Source organism: Rana temporaria, chromosome 2 (assembly GCF_905171775.1).
Source record: "Rana temporaria chromosome 2, aRanTem1.1, whole genome shotgun sequence".
NCBI classification, from domain to species: domain Eukaryota; kingdom Metazoa; phylum Chordata; class Amphibia; order Anura; family Ranidae; genus Rana; species Rana temporaria.
In genome coordinates this window covers 201,580,815-201,603,705 of record NC_053490.1, presented here as the reverse complement: position 1 = coordinate 201,603,705, position 22,891 = coordinate 201,580,815, and the positions used below count along the sequence as shown (strand labels likewise).

General features: G+C 43.4%; 1 protein-coding gene across 3 annotated transcripts in view; it reads left to right on the top strand.

Moving 5' to 3' along the window:
• The window catches only part of PCID2 (PCI domain containing 2), a 57,912-nt gene extending 35,854 nt beyond the window's left edge, over positions 1–22,058 (top strand). For 2 of the 3 annotated variants that reach the window (XM_040336249.1, XM_040336250.1), the window contains 7 exons: positions 190–265; positions 11,415–11,556; positions 12,809–12,909; positions 13,906–13,979; positions 14,785–14,910; positions 16,973–17,096; positions 21,763–21,946. In XM_040336249.1, coding sequence (XP_040192183.1) covers positions 190–265; positions 11,415–11,556; positions 12,809–12,909; positions 13,906–13,979; positions 14,785–14,910; positions 16,973–17,096; positions 21,763–21,852 — 733 coding nt within the window. In that variant the 3' untranslated portion in view covers positions 21,853–21,946. Of the gene's footprint in view, positions 1–189; positions 266–11,414; positions 11,557–12,808; positions 12,910–13,905; positions 13,980–14,784; positions 14,911–16,972; positions 17,097–19,543; positions 19,548–21,762 lie in introns of all 3 variants that reach the window. The other variant, XM_040336251.1, reaches the window with a different exon arrangement.
• The last annotated feature ends 833 nt before the right edge of the window (positions 22,059–22,891 follow it).

Sequence of the window (22,891 nt, the reverse complement as noted above, 5' to 3'; positions counted from 1 at the left end):
ATAAAGCCTTTAGTTCAGGTATATGGTCCTATCTCTGTGTCCTGTGTACCTCAAATGCTGCCAATTTGCTTGTATAAGTTTTTTGGTTCGTGGGCTGCATTTTCTGCTATTAGAGAGATTTCATAATGGGCAGTTTTTCTAAACAATTTTGTGAATTATAAAGTATTATTTGTTTCTTTTATATTTTAGCCGTGCATCTTTTGATGACTCCAAAAAGTGGGGGATGTTGTTTCTAGTCAATCAACTTTTTAGGATTTATTTTAAGGTAAGGTTTTATGACTTTATTTTTTGGAATTTTGTTTTAGTACTGCCCTTGTGTTTCAGTGTTTTATGATCTAAACACTTGTTTGTGTATCTAATTTTCTATTATCTTAGCAACACGTTCTTTTGGGTTTTGCCAAGATTACTCATAAACGGGGGATCTCATCTTTGCACTTGGTACAGCATGTTAATTTAGCCGCAGGGTGTTATATAGGTCCAGGGTCATGGTCTATCGCTATGGAACCCAATCCCTGAAGATCCCTTCAGGGCCATGCCCACCGTGACAGGCAAAGCCTGGACTTTATATACAGTTCAGTGTCATGGATAGGCAAGACAGGTTTCCCGTGAAATTCTGACCGTTACTGTTAAAACAGGGTCATGTTTGGATTGTTTTCTCCTAATAGTGCAAACTTTTCAAACTTGGCACTAAAATGTATCCAGTCAGAACTCTGTGGATGACCAGGTGTTGCATCACTCCACTGCTGCACACTTAACACCACTTCTGCCTAGAGCCCTTATAATGTACTTAAGCAATTCCTACTGCCGTTTCACCACTAGGATTCCTTGCAGGGTGGTCTACACCTGGGTTAATGCATACTCCTTCCGGGCACGTTTGCCCGATCTTCCTCTCTACTTTGTAAATACCCCACATGGGGAATTCCCTCACTTGTAGCTATGGCAGAGACCAGGCGAAAGGGAGATAAAACAGCAGTTTAACATTCACACTTCCAAAGGCCCACTTAGCACTTAACTTCAGAGTGATGATGTGTCCCTTGTACTAGAGCAGCAGCTGGTATTAACACCAGTCTTAGCATCTGATTATAACTCTATTTTTGTCATGCAACGAGCTTAATAAAAGCTGAATTTCTTTCTCGTACATCACGGGACACAGAGCGGCATATTCATTACTATGTGGGTTATATGGAGTACCTTCAGGTGATGGACACTGGCAATCTCAAACAGGAAGTGCCCCTCCCTATATAACCCCCTCCCATAGGAGGAGTACCTCAGTTTTTTCGCCAGTGTCTTAGGTGTTGGTCATGGAATAGCTTGTCTCTACATCCTTGGGATCAAGGCAGGCTAACCGGATCTGTCCAAGGTGCCTCAGAGCCAAAGTGGACAGTACCCGGGCCCCTAGCTAGGGGGTTTTGCCCATAATGCTTCTCTTTCAGAGAGCTGGATCCTGGGCCCAGGACTTAGAACCCTTTGGGGTGCCTAAAGTCCCTGTTTGCCAGGATGCTATATGGGTCCAGGACAGTGGGTTCCTTCAAAGGACCCCAGGGCCTGAAGGTCTAGACGCCACCCACGGAGATGGGGGAAGATTGGACCACTTGCTGTGCAAGGTCCTGCGGCATGGAGCAGGTAAGAAAGGGGGGTCTGCGGAACTTTGTTCGGCAGCAGGCTCTCCAGGGGGGATCTTTTGGGGGAGTTTGCCTGAGTATGCTCTTGCATTGGCAGTCTGGGGCCACTATGTCTGTGTAAGACAGGATGGTCTGTGTTTTTACTCCCCATATGTGTGATCTCCCTGGTCTATGTGTTGCAGGTTCTATCTGGCCGGGCGCTAGGTGGGGTATTAGTGTGTGCCTACTCTTTACCCTGAACTAGGGAGGTGTCTGCGCCTACCTGAAGGTTCTTACCTGGCCGGGTGCTGTGCGGATGTTTCCTCTGTGTCTTGTCTCCTGCGTCCCTGCAGCATGCTGCTTCCACCATGGCCCCCCCGTGACACGGGCACGCGCGCGGGCGCGTGCACAGCGATTTATAAAAAATAAAAAAAAAAGACGAAATTCGCGCCGTTTTTAAAGGGGGGGGCGGGACGTTGGATCTCATAAGAGGAAGGGGCGGCCCTTCCTCTGTGCTGTATTGGCTCAGTTCATTTCTGAGCTCAGGAGAGGAGGACACAGAGCGGCAGCAGTGCAAGCCTGATGCACAGTGGCACCCGGTGGCGCAAGGGAGTATTGCAGTTCTGACAAACAGAACTAGCTTTTCAATCTAGCCTAAACATTTCCTTACAGCAGGTGGATTCTTGCAATTTCTCTTGTGGGGAGACAATGTGATTCCGTAGAAAAAAGGGACTCAGGATCCAAAAAATCCTAAAAAAAAAAAAAAAAAAAAAAAAAAACATATATATATGCATAATTGAAAAAAGAAAAAAAAAAAAAAAAAATAGGGAACACATATTGGTCTCCCCATTGGGTTTTTTGGGCATTAGTTGTTACTACTGTCCCCTTAAAACCGCATAGTTTTTTCTCCTACCTACATCAGTCAGTTGTTGTAAGTAGGGGTGCCTCGGTATTGTACCATGGCTTCCAAAGCATCAGTATCAGGGGAAATGGCAAGAGGTGCCAGAGGACAAAGGGGTTCCCCCTCAGATTCTGAAGGTTCGAGTCGGGATATGCCTGTACTCTCCCCACAAATTATTCCAGTAGTGGGTGCCTTGGTTGAGCCATTAGGGGGATCTGGTGTTGAGGCTAGTTCAGATCCACCCAACCCTGTGTTTGTCACAGAGGAAATGCTAGCCCTTTCCTTAGGGGGACTAGAGAAGAGATTGGCAACTATGATAGTCAATTCCATGTCGGGCAAGAAGCGGACTAGGTCTCCGTCACCTAGGGGTGTACCCCCAGATGCTGAGGTTCTCTCCCTCGGAGAATTAGAAGCTCAGGAAAATCATTCCCAGGACCATGAGGGTTCAGGGGATGAGGAGTCTACTTATGAGGAGCCAGTCTTGGCCTCCCATGCAGAGAGCTTGTGGATTCAGTCATTGACAGACATGGTCCGCCTGGCATTTAAGTTGCCCTTACCGGAGCCTCAGGCTTCGGCGGTATCATCCTTAGGTTCATTGAAAGCGCCTTTGAGCAACGCTGTTTTTCCGGTCCATCCTCTGTTAGAGGAACTGATTTTTCAGGATTGGATACGACCAGATAGGATCTTTTTACCACCTAAAAGATTTTCCACCATCTACCCTATGGAAGAAAAATTTTCCAAGAGGTGGGCTCTCCCAGCTGTGGATGCCGCCATCTCTTGTGTAAACAAATCTTTAACTTGCCCGGTGGAAAACATACAGATGTTTAAAGAACCGGTGGATAAGCGTTTTGAGACACTTTTAAAGGCATCCTTTGCTACGGCAGGTGCAGTAATACAGCCAGCAGTGGCTGCTATTGGGGTTTGTCAAGCGTTAACAGACCAGACAAAACAGATGCTTAAAGACATTCCTGCCCAACTGGCAGAAGAGTTATCGGATATTCCTAGAGCCCTGTGCTTTGCGGTGGATGCTATAAAGGACTCTATTCAGCAGGCGTCTCGTTTGTCACTATTTTTAGTACACATGAGAAGGCTCTTATGGTTGAAGAACTGGGCGGCTGAGCCCCCATGCAAAAAGCTTCTGGCAGGTTTTCCCTTCCATGGAGGTCGACTCTTCGGAGAGGATCTAGATAAATATATTCAGACTATATCGAGTGGCAAAAGTACCCTTTTACCGGTCAAAAAGAAGTTTCGGGGACCTGCGTTTAAAAGGCAGCTCTCCCCTGTTCCGGGGCCCTCCAATTCCAGGCAGTATCGACGGCCTCCTGCGAGATCAAACTTTAACAATAAGTCGCAGGGACAGGCCTCTGGGGGCAAGAAGCAGTGGTATCGTAAGCCAGCAAAGCCAGCCCCTAAGTCTGCCTTATGAAGGGGCGCCCCCACCCACAAAGGTGGGGGGAAGGCTTCGTCTTTTTGCGGAGGTTTGGGAAGCCGATATCCCCGACAGATGGGTCCGGTCTTCCGTGGCCACAGGCTACAGATTAGAGTTTCTAGAGTTTCCTCCACCTCATTATCAGGAGTCAAGGGTACCGAGCGATCCAACAAAAGAGGCCTCTTTACTGGCGGCGTTGGATCATCTGCTTTGCCAGGGCGTGATAGTAGAAGTACCAGCCCAAGAGCAAGGGCTAGGGTTCTACTCCAATCTGTTTACCGTTCCAAAGCCCAATGGCGATGTCAGGCCAATTTTGGACCTAAAGGGTTTAAACGTTTACCTAAGGGTTCGTTCTTTCCGGATGGAATCTGTTCGGTCAGCAGCCGCCGCACTCCAGAAGGACGACTTTCTGGCGTCCATAGACATAAAGGATGCTTACCTTCATGTGCCAATTTTTCAGCCACATCAAAGATTTCTCCGCTTTGCAGTGGCCCAGCGTCATTTCCAATTTGTGGCACTCCCTTTCGGGCTGGCTACGGCCCCCCGGGTATTCACAAAGGTCCTAGCTCCGATCCTAGCCAACCTAAGGGTCCAAGGGTTCACGGTCCTAGCCTACCTGGACGACCTCCTAGTCATAGATCACTCATCTCCTTGCCTGGAACGAGCAGTGGCCCTCACGGTTCAGTACCTCGAGAGGTTCGGTTGGATCCTAAACCGAGAAAAATCAGCATTCCAACCCACAAGACGGTTGGAATACCTCGGCATGACGTTAGACACAGAACAGCAAAGAGTGTTCCTGCCTCTAGTAAAGGTCGAGGCCATCAAAGACTTGATCCATCTGGTTCTAAGCAAAAAAGAACCAACTATTCGCCTATGTATGCGACTACTAGGCAAGCTAGTGGCCACGTTCGAGGCGGTACCTTACGCTCAAAGCCACACTCGCATCCTACAGGCAGCCATTCTGTCAGCATGAAGCAAGAGGCCACAGGCCTTGGAATTTCCTTTGCCACTCTCATCAAGAGTCCGGCAAAGTCTGTGCTGGTGGTTAAATCCTCAGAATCTACTGAAGGGAAAATCTTTCAGCCCCGTGGCCTGGAAGATAGTGACCACAGATGCCAGCCTGAGGGGCTGGGGAGCGATCTTGGATGGTTGCACTCGCCAAGGTACTTGGGCACAGGCGGAGAGGCAGTTACCCATCAATATCTTGGAGCTCAGAGCTGCTCGGCTAGCCCTCGAGGCTTGGACAGCCAAATTGCAGGGGTTCCCGGTGAGGATACAATCGGACAATGCCACAGCTGTGGCATATATAAACCACCAAGGGGGAACCAAGAGTCAGGCAGCTCAGAGAGAGGTGAGCTTGATTTTCCAGTGGGCAGAAGCTCATGTGCCCTGCATATCGGCAATATTCATTCCCGGGGTGGACAACCTGCAGGCAGACTTCTTGAGTCGTCAGACTCTGTCGCCAGGGGAATGGTCTCTGCATCCGCAAATTTTTCAGATAATCTGCCAGAGGTGGGGAATGCCGGACGTGGATATCATGGCATCGAGATTCAACAAGAAGCTAGACAGGTTCATGTCCCGGACACGGGACCCTATGGCCTGCGGAGCCGATGCGTTGGTTTGCCCTTGGCATCAGTTCAAACTTCTTTATGCCTTTCCCCCGCTACAGTTGCTACCCCGCCTGTTACGCAGGATCAGGGTGGAGCACAAACCAGTCATCCTGGTAGCTCCAGCATGGCCCAGAAGGGCATGGTACTCACTAATCCTAAAGATGTCAGTGGGAGATCCTTGGACGCTTCCTCTACGGCCAGACCTACTCTCGCAAGGCCCGATCCTCCACCCTGCATTACGGCATCTAAATTTGACGGCCTGGCGGCTGAATCCCTGATTCTCAGGGGTAGAGGGCTGTCTAAGCAGGTAATCTCTACCCTGATCAGGGCTAGAAAGCCGGTTTCCAGGGTGATTTATTACAGGGTCTGGAAGGCCTACGTAGGCTGGTGTGAGTCCAAGAAATGGCTTTCCCGCAAGTATATCATTGATCGAGTGTTAAGTTTTCTCCAGCTAGGAGTGGATAAAGGCCTGGCATTAAGCACAATCAAAGGACAGATTTCAGCTTTGTCAGTGTGGTTTCAGAGGCCGCTGGCCACCCTTTCGCTGGTTAAGACCTTCATTCAGGGGGTCTTGCGTATTAATCCTCCGGTGAAGTCGCCACTTTGTCCGTGGGACTTGAATCTTGTTCTGTCAACTCTACAGAAACAACCTTTTGAGCCGTTGGCTGAAGTTCCTTTGGTGTTACTAACAAGGAAGTTGGTATTTCTGGTCGCCATAGTTTCCGCCAGAAGAGTGTCAGAATTGGCAGCCTTATCTTGTAAGGAGCCATATCTTATTCTGCATAAGGACAAGGTGGTTCTCCGTCCTCATCCTTCCTTTTTACCAAAGGTTATATCCAGTTTTCACCTGAATCAGGACTTGGTATTACCATCCTTTTTTCCGAAGCCCACTTCCAGAAAGGAAGGGTTGCTGCATACCTTGGATATTGTCAGGGCCATGAAGGCCTATCTTAAAGCTACAGAGAAGATTCGGAAAACAGATGTGTTGTTCATTCTACCGGATGGGCCCAAGAAAGGGCAGGCAGCTGCAAAATCCACCATCTCGAGGTGGATTAAACAGTTAATTACTCAGGCCTACGGCTTGAAGAGGTTGCCTCCTCCTTTGTCAGTAAAGGCTCATTCTACCAGGGCCATGGGCGCCTCCTGGGCAGCACACCATCAGATCTCTATGGCTCAAGTATGCAAGGCGGCAACCTGGTCTTCAGTCCACACGTTTACAAAATTTTACCAGGTGGACGTAAGAAGGAATACAGATACAGCCTTTGGGCAGGCAGTGCTGCGGGCTGCGATTTAAGACCCTCAGAATCGGGGGCACCCTTGAGTTAAAATTTAAATTTAATTTTTCTCGACTAAGTTGGATTTATTATTATTTGAGAGTATCTCTGAATTAAATCCTTGTGTCTTGGGAAGATTTCTCCCTCCCCTCAGTAAAGCATTGCTTTGGGACATCCCACATAGTAATGAATATGCCGCTCTGTGTCCCGTGATGTACGAGAAAGAAAAAGGGATTTTTAATACAGCTTACCTGTAAAATCCTTTTCTTGGAGTACATCACGGGACACAGAGCTCCCACCCCTCTTATGGGAAACATTTTGGGAGGCATACTGCTTGCTACAAAACTGAGGTACTCCTCCTATGGGAGGGGGTTATATAGGGAGGGGCACTTCCTGTTTGAGATTGCCAGTGTCCATCACCTGAAGGTACTCCATATAACCCACATAGTAATGACTATGCCGCTCTGTGTCCCGTGATGTACTCCAAGAAAAGGATTTTACAGGTAAGCTGTATTAAAAATCCCTTTTTTCTGTATCGATGTCACAATATATTGAGCAGATTATGACCTTAATACAGCCATCTTTGTCTTGGGCTCGAAAAAGCCTGCCTCTTTCCCTTCTCCGGTGCCAGAAAGAGAGTTGGACCCTGATATGCCAATCCTAAAGGACAAAGAATCAGAGGGAACTACAGTATATATTTAGGCAGGGGTGGAGGAAGCTACAGAAGATTGTTTTTCCCCATATTGTCGCTATGTTGATGAAGGTGCTTCACAGAACTTGCTTGCTAATGTGGGAAACCTCATTGCCTGTTTGGAAAAGATTTGGCCTTATGCTACCTGATTCTACTCTGTCTTGCCATGTCCCAATAGGCACAAAGAGACCTACAAAAACTTGTAAAACATTCCCTGCTCATGTGTTTAATATGATATTCCAAAGGTGGGGGACCCCGGATGTGGACATCCTAGTCTTCAAAAACAGCAAGCTATCTTTGTTGCCAGAACCAGGGAGCCTCTAGCTTTGACTTCGGATCCTGTAGTTATCCCCTGGTCGCAGTTTAGGTTAATTTATGCCTTCCCTCCACTGTAATTTATGCTTGCCTGCTCTAAAAAATAGAGCAATAGAGGAAAGCAGTGATTCTACTGGCTCTGAATTGGCCCAGAATAACCTGGTACACAGACCTACTCAGACGTCTAGCAAACGTTTCCTGACCTCTTCCTAACCGACCAGATATGCTATCTCGAGGCCCTCTATTCCACCCTACTTCACAGCCTCTGGCTATAATAGCATGCCTGCTGCAATCATTGGCCTTATCCATGCTTTTTCAAAGGCCTCTGGCCTCGCACCTCCGTGTAATAAAAAAAAACTTTTTCAAGGTATTTCTCATGTTTGGCCTCATTGCAGCACCCTTTGCTTCCCTCTGACCTTAATTTGGTTCTCCAACCACATTTTGAACTCATCAGGGGTATAACCTTTGAAACTCATACCAGAAAAGTATCCTTTTTAGTAGCCATCACGTTTTTCAGAACTGGCACCATTTATGTATACTTCACGACAAAGTTGTATTGCACCCAGGACTATCTCTTCTTCCAAAGGGTGGTTTTGGTGTTCTGTCTCAAAGAGGAATATTGTTCTGCCATCCTTGTGCCCTAAGTGTCCAAAGGAATTCCCTCTACATTGCCTGGACGTAGTCCAAGCCCTTAGGGTGTACCATTACGTGATGCATCAGGAACTTGATCACACAAGCAGATGGATTTCCATTGTTCTGTAGATGCAGCTTTTGGCCGCAAGGTTCTTGCAGGAGCACTCTGAAGTTCGGTCTTTTGGTACCTCTTATTTTTGAGCCTGTTATTAATTTGTTGTCTTCCTAGTTGTTGCTCAACCTTATATTCATTGCTTGGTGATCTTTCCATGGTGTCTAAATAAGTTGCCTGTAAGGTTGCACTGATACTACTTTTTTTTTTTAAGACCGAGCACAAGTACTGATACTATTTTTCAAGTACCCACCGATACTTTTTTTTATGTTGTGACAGTGGCACTAATATGCAGCACTGATGATGCATGGTGGGATGGGGCAGTGTCAGTGTTTTTTTTTATTTTATTTTGTAATATTTTTATCAGGGACCCAGAGGAGGACGCCTGGAGCCATAGGCGGACTTGGGGCGTTGGAGGAGGACAATGGGAACCAGAGGATGATTGGGGAGGTTGTGGGGGCTGTTATAAGCACCAATCCCCCTGTATAGCTTTTATTAAAGCAGCTGGGAGATTGGTGCTTGTAACTGCCCCCACCACCGCACCAATCATCTGTGAGGCTGCCTGGCCCCCCTGCTGCGCTGAGGATGCCAGGCCCGGTACACCAGGGCAGCAGGCTGTACTGGCCTATCAGCAGCCCTGCCGGGAGGTATCGATTAAGCATTGAAGCATTTGCACAAGTACAAGTGCAAATGCTCGGTATCGACACCAATACTAGTATCGGTGCAACCCTAGTTGCCTGTGTCCAGGACTGTTCGATTGAGATACAGGGAAATTTGACTTGACTGTTATTTCCATACTTTGGAGTACAGTACAGAACACCGGTTACCCTGCCCAACTCTCCTTGTTTTTTTTTGTGTTCTTTTTTTGCATGTCATGAAAAAAAAAAAATGTCTCTTTGTGATTTGACGTGATTCCTCTCAAGCCTGCCTTGCATACACATTTTCGTGAAACAAAATGCTCGGGCAAAGCGCAGTGACGTACAACACGTACGACGGCACTATAAAGGGGAAGTTCCATTCGTATGGCGCCCCCTTTGGGCTGCTTATGCCAATTTCCCCGTCTCATAGTTACATAGTTAGGTTGAAAAAAGACACACAAGTCCATCATGTTCAACTATAAGAAATAAAATAATAATAATATCGTACAATCACATATACCCAATTCTATACCCACAGTTGATCATAACTTGCTTCTGAGCATGCATGTTTTTTTCCCCCCTTGTTAAAGTGTACACACGGCCGTTTTTCACGACGTGAAAAACAACGAGAAAAAATAGAGCAGGTTCTAAAAAAAAAATCGGCCATTTTTCTCGGCGAGAAAAATGCTCTGGAGCATAGACACGACCGTTTTTCACGACCAATTTTAAAATTGCCATTTTTCTCGTCCTGAAAAACGGTCATGTGTACACTGCATCAGAGTGGGGTAAGGTTATGGGGAGCCACCCCAGAGTGTCATGTCATCAAAAACTTGCCAGTGTCCAATCTGAAGGTACAAGCTTATTGTAACACTCATGGGGTATAAAGTTGTATGTGTCCTATACTGTATTCCGAAATATGGAATTTAGTCCAAATTCCTCTTGAACCCTTTTATTGTTAAAAGAATTGTCTTTCAATATTAATCAAACACATATGCAATTGCTTTATTGTTGTTTTTAATTTTAAATGATAAGGATTTTTTTCAAGCAGATTTCTTCACAAGTTTCCTCAACCCCACTCTCCTGCACTTTATACCCAGTTGTGGCGGCATGTTGCTGTTTGCAGCTGTAGAACCCCATAATACAGGCATGTCCAAAGTCCGGCCCGTGGGCCAATTGCGGCCCGCGTTCCGGTTTCATGCAGCCCCCCTTGTAATTTGGATATATATATCTTTTGTGGCCCCCAGGGCCGCAAAAGATATATACCGTATATATCGGCGTTGCCTCTGAGGGGACAGGGAGGGAGCTGGACAAGCGCCGTCAGATTACATAAAGGAGAATCTCCTGTTTACTCTGCGGCGTCTGTAATAGGAAGTCCCATCTCCTGGGCTGTCATTGGACGACTGTTCTGTCTATCATAGGAGGCGGGACTTTGTATTAAAGAGGCCACCGAGTAAACATGAGGTTCTTCTGTATGTAATCTATTGGCGCTCCTCCTGCCCCCTCCGAGGCTGCAGATGGGCATCGACCAGGCTGCTCTGATGGCAATGGTGAGGCTGCATTCGTGGCAATGGTGAGGCTGCATATAAACACTGATTAGGCTGCATTGATGGGCACTGACCCTTATTTTGCTTCACAGTTCTTTACTAAAATTTACATTTTTCCTGAACCTTCCCTCTTGAAGTGAAGGTGCGTGTTATACGCCGATAAATATGGTATATCCAAATAACAGGCCGAAACTCATCCTTAGTCTTGAGCGGCGCTTGGGGATTTTTGGGGCGACAAAAGATATATATATATATATACCCAAATATCACGCCCAAGTTCATCTCTTTAGCACACACAGCCACAAAGGCAAGATAATTGTTGGGCTGTGTATTAGTGCTAGGAGGAACTCACTTAGACCAAATTTTAATGGTCCAAAGAATGTCAGTCAAAATGGTCGGCCGTCACGCATGTTCACTTCATCAAATCTGGCCCTCTTTGAAAAAAGTTTGGACACCCCTGCCATAATAGAACCCTGTAGACTTCAGTGGGACCAGTAGACTTATCTGTCTTCCGACTCCATAGAAGTTTGCGGGATTCTACTGTGTAGGAAGCGGTACCTGGACCCAGCATTTAGTGACACTGCTGCTGATCTCCTCTGACCTCCCTCCTACCCCACCCGTGTAAACATTTATCGTTTTTTATTTTTATTTGTTTTTCTCTTACAGATTAGCAAACTTCACTTGTGTAAACCCTTAATTAGAGCCATTGACAGTTCCAACTTTAAAGATGATTATGCCATGTCTCAGAGAGTGACGTACAGATACTATGTTGGTCGCAAGGCAATGTTTGACAGTGACTTCAAAAAAGGTACATGAGAGAGAAATCGCTAATAATTTTAGGTTTGGGAATAATGGTGATGTTAAAGAATGACGTTGTTTCCAGAAAAGCACTTTGAGTCCCTGACTTTTACATTGTTACCAGTAATGCGCCGAAATTTCCACAGGCAAAAACAAGGTTATTGGTGTTTTGCCATTAGAAAAAAAAGGTCATGTGATTCAAAAACGCAACACAGGTGCATTTTTTGATGCATTCTTGCTGCTTTTTCAATGCATTTCAGAAGAAAAGTGTGTTTTGGGTGTAGTGTTTTTAACTAAGCAAAAATGCAGCAAGCTGGATTTTTACCACCACAGTGGATGTGCAATGGACCAGTGTGAAGACATACATAGAATTTAAAGGGATGCATTCTTCCTGAGTCTAAATGTGCGATTAATGGCCGACAATGAATTCATATTTATTTTAAATTCATGATATTAATTAAAAAGTCAAATATACCACAATTATATATATTTTTTTAAAACCGTCAATTTTGGTTTTCAGCCAACTGCATCCTGAATTTTCATTTTGGTGCACTAATTGTTTCAGTCAAATAATTATTATTCAGGATTTATATAACGCCAACAGTTTGCACATTGCTTTACAATATAAAGGTAGACAGTGAAATTACAATACTGTTCAATGTAGAAGGAATAGAGGGCCCTACCCATGGGGCTTACACGCTAAAGAACATGTCATATTGTGTGTAACCTGCTATTCATGATGTACTTTTTTTTTACATTTAGCAATCTGGCCTTTAGGTGCTGAACTAGTATTTTGTAGCTGGAAAGATCAGATGTACCCATTGAACTTTATATAGACAAAGCTGTTATGTACATTGCTTCCTGCTGTATGATTAGGGGCAAAGGCTGCAGTTGATTTTGAAGGCACAGAGTGTGAGATTTACAGAATCATGTCCCCCCCCCCCTGCTCCCACCCCTGTTGTAATCTTCTGATTCGTCGGCTCTACTAACCCATGCCAGAAGATTACAGAGGTGGGGGGATTGATGGAGGAAGATTTCAATTAATAAAGGAGCCAGCAACACAAGGGACACATTGGACTAATAATAAGTAATGTCCCTTGTGCTGACTTTTTTTGTTTTTTTATAAAACCTTTGGCATTTGAAGAATCAGAAATGTGAGTTTCTAAGTCATTTGGCCCAAGATGGTTGATATTTAAAAGAATAATATTTGAACTGAATACAGAAGTGTTTCGTGATGAGCTTTTTTTTTTTTTTTTCTTTAGCTGAAGAATGTCTGTCATTTGCCTTCAGGAACTGTCTCCGCACATGTCAAAAAAATAAAAGGATGATTCTCATCTACCTTTTGCCAGTAAAGATGCTGCTGGTGAGTGCTCATGGATGTATATTTTAGCGTGAAGACAAAAATCACTGGTAAATGTCTATATTATGTGAATAAAGTGCATTTAACTACTAACCATTATTAAATGGCGACTTATGGCAAGAGATTTTAAACCTACTCCCAGATGGGTTAACGGCCGCAAGTGTGTTTTTAAACAATTTTGGGTACCAAAGTTTGTCATTGTTACATGGGCTTGTTTATCTGCTTGCCGTACAGCTGCCATCGTTGTACGTCGGCAGATTGGCTCTCCTGCGTAAAGTGCCATAGGTGTACGTCGGTATGCGCACGCTGTGGGAGTGTGCCCACGGGTCGAGCGGACTCTATGTCCACCGGGGAGACCCGTGATAGCCTAGTACAGATGCAGAACGGGGACCTTTGTATACGAGGCAAATAACCCATTCTGAAAGGGGACATGTCAGAGATCTACTGTTCCCGGTGATTTCTGTCATGTCTCTGGCAGTCCATCCCCCCCTACAGTTAGAACACCCCTAGGGAACACAGTTAACCCCTTGATCGCCCCCTAGTTTTAACCCCTTCCCTTCCAGTGTAACTTTTCCATTGATCAGTGCATTGTTCTAGCACTGATCAATGTGATAATGTCACTGATCCCAAAAAAAGTGTCATTTGGGGTCAGATTTGTCCGCCGCAATGTTACAGTCCTGCTAAAAATTGCAGATCACCGCCATTACCAGTGAAAACAATAAAATATATATAAAAGTCCCTAGATCTATCCCATAGTTAGTAGTTAGTTGCTCAAACCAATCAATATTCATTTTGAATGAATATTGATTGGAAATTTCTTGCAGCAGATCTAGCTCTGCCTTTCCAATAAATGTGCAAAAGTCAAAAAAGGAAGAGTGAATTTCAACACAAATAAGAAGTGCTGAAACTTTGCCTGCCAGAACTGTCAGCCAACATTGTTTTGAATAATCTATCCTATTCATAAAACCCATGTTTAATTGTTCTTCCCTTAATCTCCAGGGTCACATGCCAGCCATACAGTTACTCAGAAAATATGACCTTATGCAATTTGCAGATGTCACCAAGGCTGTCAGGTATAGTACTATTGGGATTTTCTGTATATAACTGGAAACACCTTAGTAACAAGTTGCAAACCATTCTGTTCTTTGTCAAATGATTTAGAACCCCTGACTCTGACCCCTGTGTACTGTTCTGGGTCTGCCACCTCTGGGCACTAGGGAAAGAAAACATTGTTCCGAGTTGCTCCTGATGTGTGCTGGCTGCAGGTTTGATTTTCTGGGTGCATCCCTTTACTGAAGGAATCTGCTAATCGGTGGCTTTCCAGCATGTTTCCTCTTCAGCCCTGGTTACATGGAGGTCATGTATTTATGCAGGCTGGGAATACCCATTGATAAAGAATGCCCTGCTGAGGCTGCAAATCTCATTTGGTAATGGTGACAAAGACAAAAATTAGTATACACTTATACAGTCTGTGGTGTTGTACTAATACACTTGTAATGTGTGTTGTGCTGATTTTATTTTGAATAGGCTGCCAATGCACTTCGTGAACCTTTTTTATTGATATGTTGGTAGCTATTGCAATGCACCCTGGGTTGTAGTTGAAAATGAATGACACTGCAACTCGCTGTACGAGTGTTGGTACTCATAAGACACATGTTTTGTGCAGCTGTATTTTTTGCCTTGAGTGCAGTCCAAGGTACCTGCACGTGAGGCCCGCTATGCTTACTAATGTTAGCGGCTATGAGCAGCTCTAAGGAAGGCCATAAATGTTTTAATACTATTTGGCAATTAATGCAGGACATAATATGTGAGAGGAGAGGGAGGTTTGTAGGAGGTTTCATGGCGAGACATTCTCTTAACCGTCTATTCTGTTCTCAGTGAAGGTAATCTTCGGCTCCTGACTGAGGCCTTAACCACACATGAGAACTTCTTCACACGATGTGGTATCTTCCTGATTCTGGAAAAGCTGAAGATCATTACATACAGGAATCTTTTTAAGAAAGTGTAAGTTTAAACTTGTTATATATGGAAGTCATCTTCTCATATCTTGGGTACTTCCCAACACTCTGCTTTTTCATAATTCATCCATTTATCAAATGATCATTACACAAGCTTGACGCTTTTATTTGAAAATATTATACAGGTTTTATATTAATCAGAGTTGTAATATATCTTTCTGTAGAAAGCCTAAATAATGTTAAAGCGGAGTTTCATCCAAAAGTGGAAGCTCCACTTATGGCACCAGAGGGGTGGGGGAGTGAGTATATGTTTTTGACAGGTACCTGTCCCCACTTCCGAAAGTTTGCCCCCCCCACCCCCCTCCCTCCTCCTTTGCCTGCCGCTATGGCCATTTAGAGAGCACAGGGCGCTTTGCGCATGCACAGTAGGCTTTCCCTTAGAGACACAGGCGACAGCAGCCCCCGAGAGCCGATGGAAACATCGGCTGGGAAGCCAACATCACTGGCCTCCAGGACAGGTAAGTGTCCTAATATTAAAAGTCAGCAGCTACAGTACTACTTTGCTTGGGGGGGGGGGGGGGGGGAACTCCGCTACAAGGCTAACTTTCCTCTGGCAAAGGTTATTGGCAGTTGACAAGACTGCTGTTTTAGAAAATTTTATTTGAGTGTAAGTTGAACTCAAAAACTAAAATCTGCTATGTTATGGGGAACCATGCACAGCTGAACCAGATTTTGCACTCTCCAATTGTAGTAAATCAACCACACTGAGTTAAATTTGCCACAAAACATTGTGGCCCTGACAAATGTGAATTGACCTGAGCGGTGGTCATGTATTTATGTAGGTAAATATGTTGCATGGATCATCAGAGCAGTGAATAGATTTAACTGTTTCTGTTTTGGGAACACTGGGAGAGATTTACTGGAACTGCAGAGTGCAAAATCTGGTGCAGATCTGCATAGAAACCAATCATATTCCAGATTTAATTGTTAAAGCTTAATTTAACAAGCTGAAGTTAAAAGCTGATTGGCTACCATGCACAGCTGCACCAGATTATGAGTGCTCCAGTTTTAGTAAATCGTCCCCATTCTTTCTATCTGCCAAAAGCTATAATTTATCATGCCTGAAGTAGACACGATCTGGCGCAACAATGCATGGTAACCAATCCGCATTATATTCAGCTTGTTCAGTTAGTGTTACTAAACCCAGGACACTGCATTCCCTATATCTGGTCTTCCACAGTACGCAGAACATGGCAATACAATTATTTTAGTAAATATAAACTGCTAAATACCCTTTCTCATTAGCAGTATATAACAGTCTTGTGACTTCTATCGGCTCCTAGTAAACCTTGTAGGAGAAGTTTTCAAAAACCCCTAATACTCTGTCTGGACAGTGCTGATCACATGCACCCTCCCAAGAAAACAAAACTCTCTAGCAATACACACCAAGCTGAATATGTGCAGCCTGTCCATTGGCTCTGTAGATATCAGGTTATTTTTTTGAGAGTGGAAGAAGAGGATCAGAGAAGACAGGATCAAACAGCCTTTGATACACAATGCAAAGAATTAACCCCTTGGGTTCCACAGTGAGTATAACAAGCACGCTTTACTGCATATACAAGACAGATTTTACTGTTGTGGGTTTAGTAACACTTAAGCTTTGAAAATGAAAGATAAATGTGGATCGGTAGCCATGCACAGCTGCTCCAGTATTGACAAATCCCTGTCTGTATTTCAGCGAGGGTACAGAATGAAAAAAAGAAAATCGGCTACACAGGAGGGTCTAGTTGGTAGGGAGTGGAAAATCGGAGAGAGAAAAGCTGTTTGAGGCTTGGGAGTATTAAAGTGAAAAATGTAACTGTATATTCGCAGGAAGCCTCCAGTGCAGAAAACAGGATGCAGGAGGTGCCTTTGCACAAAGGAGATCTGGGCAGAGGATTGAATACTGAGAAGCAGAGAACACTGGGAGTTGTAGAAATGCTTACAGTGGCTTTAAAACTATATGCAAAAGCCTCCGCTTGACAGAAAGCAGGAAATGCCTTTCTCTTTTTGTTTTAAATAACTATCATTTGCTTGTGTTATTTGAACATGAATTTGTATATTTCCAGGTATCTGCTACTTCGAACACATCAGCTTTCCCTCGATGCCTTTCTAGTCGCCCTAAAATTCATGGGGGTGGAAGATGCAGACATCGAGGAAGTAAACTGCATTGTAGCTAATCTGATCTACTTGGTATAACTTATTTTTTCATTTTGGGTCATGATCACTAGTTATTAAGTGTGTTTTAAAACCCAGAATAAATGTAGACATGTCCCGTCGGTGTGAATTGGCATTAAAGTGGAGGTTCACCTGCCAAAAAAAATTTAAGATTAGATTCATGCTCATTTTGTCTAGGGGAATCGGCTAGTTTTTTTTAAAAACGAAGCAGTACTTACCGTTCTAGAGAGCGATCTTCTCCGCCGCTTCCGGGTATGGTCTTCGGGTCTGGGCGTTCCTTCTTGATTGACAGGCTTCCGACGGTCGCATCTATCGCGTCACGAGTAGCCGAAAGAAGCCGAACGTCGGTGCGGCTCTATACAGCGCCTGCGCACCGACGTTCGGCTACTTTCGGAAAATCGTGACGCGATAGATGCGACCGTCGGATGCCTGTCAATCAAGAAGGAACGCCCAGTTCCGCAGACCATACCCGGAAGCGGCGGAGAAGATCGCTCTCTAGAACGGTAAGTACTGCTTTGTTTTTAAAAAAACTACCCGATTCCCCTAGACAAAATGAGCATGAATCTAATCTTAATTTTTTTTTTGCGGGTGAACCTCCACTTTAACAACTGAATGCAATTTTGCAGCTTTGGAATGTGCTAGTAAAACTTTAAATATCGTTGTTTTCTCCAGGATAAATTGGGCCTTCATTTAATGTTAATGGATACCGCCTGGTTTGTTGTATTATGAAAGGAAAACTGGTGCAAAATAGTAAAAAAAAAGGATCATGTTTTGCATTTTAGCTGTATATTTCTTGCCACTACCATGACCCACCACCAAAAAAAAACAAAAAAAATAAATAATAAAAACTCCAACTCCTTCTGTTCGTGGTGATACCACATGCATGCATTTATTCTGGCTGTTACTCTAATGCCGCGTACACACGATAATTTTTCAGCATGAAAAAAAATTTGTTTTTCAAAAACGTCATTTAAAATGACCGGGTGTGGGCTTCACATCATTTTTCAGGTTCTGAAAAACGACAAAAAAAAATTCCGAACATGCTGCATTTTTTAACGTCGTTTTAAACAATATCGTTTTTCGGGTTGTAAAAAATGATCGTGTGTGGGCTAAAAGGACGAAAAAAACCCGTGCATGCTCAGAAGCAAGTTATGAGACGGGAGCGCTCGTTCTGGTAAAACTACAGTTCATAATGGAGTAAGCACATTCATCACGCTGTAACAGCCAAAAAAGCGCGAATCGTCTTTTACTAACACCGAATCAGCTAAAGCAGCCCAAAGGCGAATGGAACTTCCCCTTTATAGTGCCGTCGTATGTGTTGTACGTCACCGCGCTTTGCTAGATCATTTTTTTAAAACGATGGTGTGTGGGCAACGTCGTTTTAATGATGAAGTTGAAAAAACAAAGTTTTCTTTCATGCTGAAAAATGATCGTGTGTACGCGGCATAAGTGTATGCCTATAATTGTCGGCTCCATCTAGTGGTCAAAATGCAGTATAGTTTTCTGAAATACCTCACTGATGGGGTTATTCTACGGTATTAGAGAAATTGCAGGCAGAATGTGTGCAGCGTGCACAAATGTGCTGGACATTCATAAAACCTATGTTTTAGAAATAGACCACTAAATAAAAAAATCTTTTTCCTCTGGCTAGGAGAAAAATATACAATGTATCTCTTTCTCCATTCCCAAACAGAGTACAGGCACGGGTTTAGTGAACAATCGCTGTGATAGCCAATGGCAGGCTGCAACATCGATCATGTGATTGTTACAAGAATGGATTTACTGTTTTTCATTTTTGGAAACTGATTATTGAAAATATTTAAAAACAATACTTTGTTTTCTTTATGTCTATGGCATCAGAGTTATGTCTCCATGTTGAGGTGACTAGAGAACCTGGACATAGTCCCCCATGCAATGTATCCTCTGGGGGATCAGTTTGTTCCATGTGGCTCTCGCACCCTCCAACTATCTGGTATTTTCACTATTTATGGGGTCACCTTCCTCCAATTCCTTTGTGACAAGAGGAATTCACATCTGCTATTGCTGGGGTACAGCAGCAACTTTTTGGAATACTTTCTGGCTTGGACTGCCTTGGTCGCAAGTGAAAGTGCTCTCCCTTTCCTCCCTTCTCCTCAATAATGGAAGAGGAACCAGTGGAGGACAGGGTAGAGGGATATGAGAATGTTCTAGCACAAAGGAATGCAGAATCTGAGGAGTCTACTCCTGAAGAACCCCAGGGTCAGGGTTTACATTAGACCCAAAGGGACTTTGTGAAATTTCTAATAGAAGTTGTCCTGACTAATTTGTATTACCGGTTCCTGAATCCTCTACAGGAAAGGTTTCAAGATTCGGGTCATGGCATCTGCCACAGCATACTCAATCCTTCTCTTTACATCCTCATTTAAAGAATGTTTTGTGCACAGACTGGGGTCACACTGGCAATGTTTTTGTTCTGCCAAAAGGTTTGTTCAGCAATACTCCGAGTCCATGGAAATCAGTTCACTAGGAAATTAAGTATGCCTTCAGTGGATCCATCAGTTTTTTTTTTTTTTTTTATCTCAATTAGGCAATAACGTGCCCAGTGGACGAGGCCTTGGTATTGGGGGGACGCCTCTGACAAATGTCCTGGGTGCTTTAAACACGGCCTTATTTGCATTAAATGGAGCAGCCTTATAATTAGCAGCTGCTGTTGGCATGTGTCAAAGCCTTGCTGGGTTAGTTCACCTTTACAAAAAAATTGTCTATGCAGATAAGGGATGTTTGTAGATAAAAACTAATTGTGCAGCTCTGGCTAAAGTTGAATATTGCCTTTGCTATAAGTATATGCTATTCACATGTCTTCTGAAGCCTGACTGGAATACCCCCAAGGGCATTACTAGGGCGTTGCTATGTGAGGCCTATTCATTACTGCTCACCTCCACCATCACAGGAGGGAATCTTTTATTTTATTCAAATCCCCTCACATGCTCTTTCTCTCCCCTGATGCAACAGCTTTGAGCTCCGTATTTAAAGGCTCACTCCTGTGATGGAGGAGGCAAGTAGTAATGACTAGGCATCACTTAGCATCGCATGGACTATACCTAAAGCTAGGACATCATTTATATTAAGTCACAGCTGCACAGTTTATCTACAGGTACACCTTTTTTTTTGTTAAAGCTGAACTAACCGTTTTTAAGGTCTGGACTCATCGCATGATGAAAAATAGGTTTTCCACAAGAGATACAGAATCCTGGAGGATTTTCCACATGCTCTTAGCTTTTCAGTGGACACCTTAAAGGGCTCCATACAGCAACTTTTGTGTTTTGGGGTCTTATACACATGCATGCTCAGGATCTTGTTTCTAAAGTGTTGGTCAACAGAATTGCCTTTCAAGAAACAAGTTAAATGTTTCAATTTTAAGGGGAGCATTTGTTTGGCCCTCCTTTGAATGATTACATCCAGAAGGTGACTGTGGGTAAAAAGTACTATTGCCTGTTTAAAAAAGGCAAAGCCCACAATAAAAAAAACGTGTCGCTCCTACATCCAAGAAGCATTCCTTTTGCCAGTCTCTGGTTCTGAGTCCCAGTCCTGCAAGAAACCATGGATTTTTTTTGTTATTTTTCTTTATTTTATTACCTCTTTTACATTTATAACACTTGTTTTACATTTAACAAGCCCACGATATGATAACATTGGACAGGTGGCAGGTATAATATACTTTTATGGAGACATAAGGGATCTATTTGACCCCTAATATCTCTCCTGTCGTCTGCTCCTGAGAATCGAGCACTGCACTGTGCTCGATTCACTGTTAACTCGGCTGCTACTGCAAGTGTGAGCTTGTTTTAACTCCATTGAGCTCCTTGGGTGTGTATTTTATGTCCAGATACAATAGTAGCTACAATATAAAACACATTTAAGTTCAAAGTGCAGTTGGCATTGGTTCGAAGGAAGCAGCTGGTTTGTTTGTGGTTAGGAAGGTTATTTGCTACTCCTAAGGGTAGAATAAGTAAAGTGCGGAGTACGTTTTAGGTGCTTTCTTCCCCAGCTGCTATACCCAAACAAGCAAGAAGGGGATGGACAGTGTGGAAGAAGGGAAGGGGTCTAACCTGGGTAGGCCAATCGGTTCTTTCAATATCATGAGTGTGCTTTGTAGATAAGCTTCAGACATGGTTGGAAGCAAGCAGAGCAGGAGAATTCAGTTTTTTTTCATGACTATATTAAATTCCCTGATGCATTCTCTTATTTTTGCAATAGAAGTTGTTCTCCAGTATCTTGGAAATACTACCCTCCCTACAGTGTGGAAGAATATTAGGAGGCCTTTTTTGATTCTTTTAATGTTCTTTGAAATATGAAAAGTAAGGCTATCACGGAAGTTTCTAGCCATTCTGCTTTTGTAATTTTGGGTGCCCAGTTTAAAAATGGAGTGCCAGTACGTTCAGATGTGGCATTGAGTAATCCAGGGCATGGTGCCAGATCTCTGGAAGTTATCAGATACTGAGGGGAAGCATTTTGTGGAGTGTAAGAAAGAAAGGAGGGAAATAAGGAACAAGGGATCTGGGGTTAGAAATATACTGTATATTATTGTATTATAATATAGAAATACACAGCAGTAAATCTGCAAACATTCTTAACCTTTGGATAGTATGTCATGGAAATGTCCCAGGTTTTTTTGATGATATTTTTCTTTTTCTTTTACAAGGGACACATCAAAGGTTACGTATCTTATCAGCATCAGAAGCTTGTGGTCAGCAAACAAAACCCCTTTCCACCCCTGTCAACAATCTGCTAAGAAGAATAAGGGTAAAGGCAGATACTACAGAGGTCTGTTCTGTCAACACAAGACCTTTGAACTTCAGTCAAATTTATCACCTGTGAATTTAGGACCCATCTTGTCATTCTCATCTGGTTTTACTTAGTTTCATGCCATATTTAGTATAGTATACATTTTACTATGTGTATATATGCAATGTCAAATAAATACTTTTTTTTGTATAACTGGTCTCGGATCATTTGATTATAGTGTATTAATATTGAGTAGCATGGGAAATGTTGAAGCACGTATTGGCAGGCAAAACTGCTCTCCGGGCTTTGATTTTGTTGTCTCCTTGGGGTATTGTTGTGGATTGTATTGTTTTACAGTTGACTTGGGGCAATCCTTCATCATTACTTTCACAGAGAGCTCTCCCTATGCACTGATAATGCAAACCCTTTTCATTGTCCTGAAAACTTATAACAGGTGGTTGGGTACATCAGGCTTGTGACACTGGCTGTTTAAAGCAAAATTCAATGCAAGAGACAAAAATATTTAGCAATCTTCTCTAAATTGCCAATACTGCCTTGACACTATGGTTAGCCAAAAAAGGAGCTGGCTGGTCTAATACACTGCAATAATGTCTGGATGAAAGATTGAAGATTTTACCAGTAAGAGTCTGCTCCATGTAAGTGTCTCAAGTTTAAATTTCAGTTTTGTTGGGGGTGTACCAATAATACGTAGGAACCAACCTCTGAATGTCCTGCAGTAAGCACAGGATAGCTTTGTGGTGACTGATCATAAGGAAAACTTTTTTTTTTTACATCTACTTTCTCTAGGGAGTATGCGCCCTATTTTTTATTTATTTTTTGTCAATGCAAATTTATTGATGAGGTTCACAATACAGTAAATATGAAATACAAAGTAAAAGGTACACTTGTACATCACAATATCATATTAGTGTAAATTTAGTGTGAAACATCTGGCGCTCTTATAATAGATCTCAATATTCTACAGAACACTTTACATGTAAGGCCATTAATAAAAAAATAAAATAAACAGATAGTAGACATCTAAA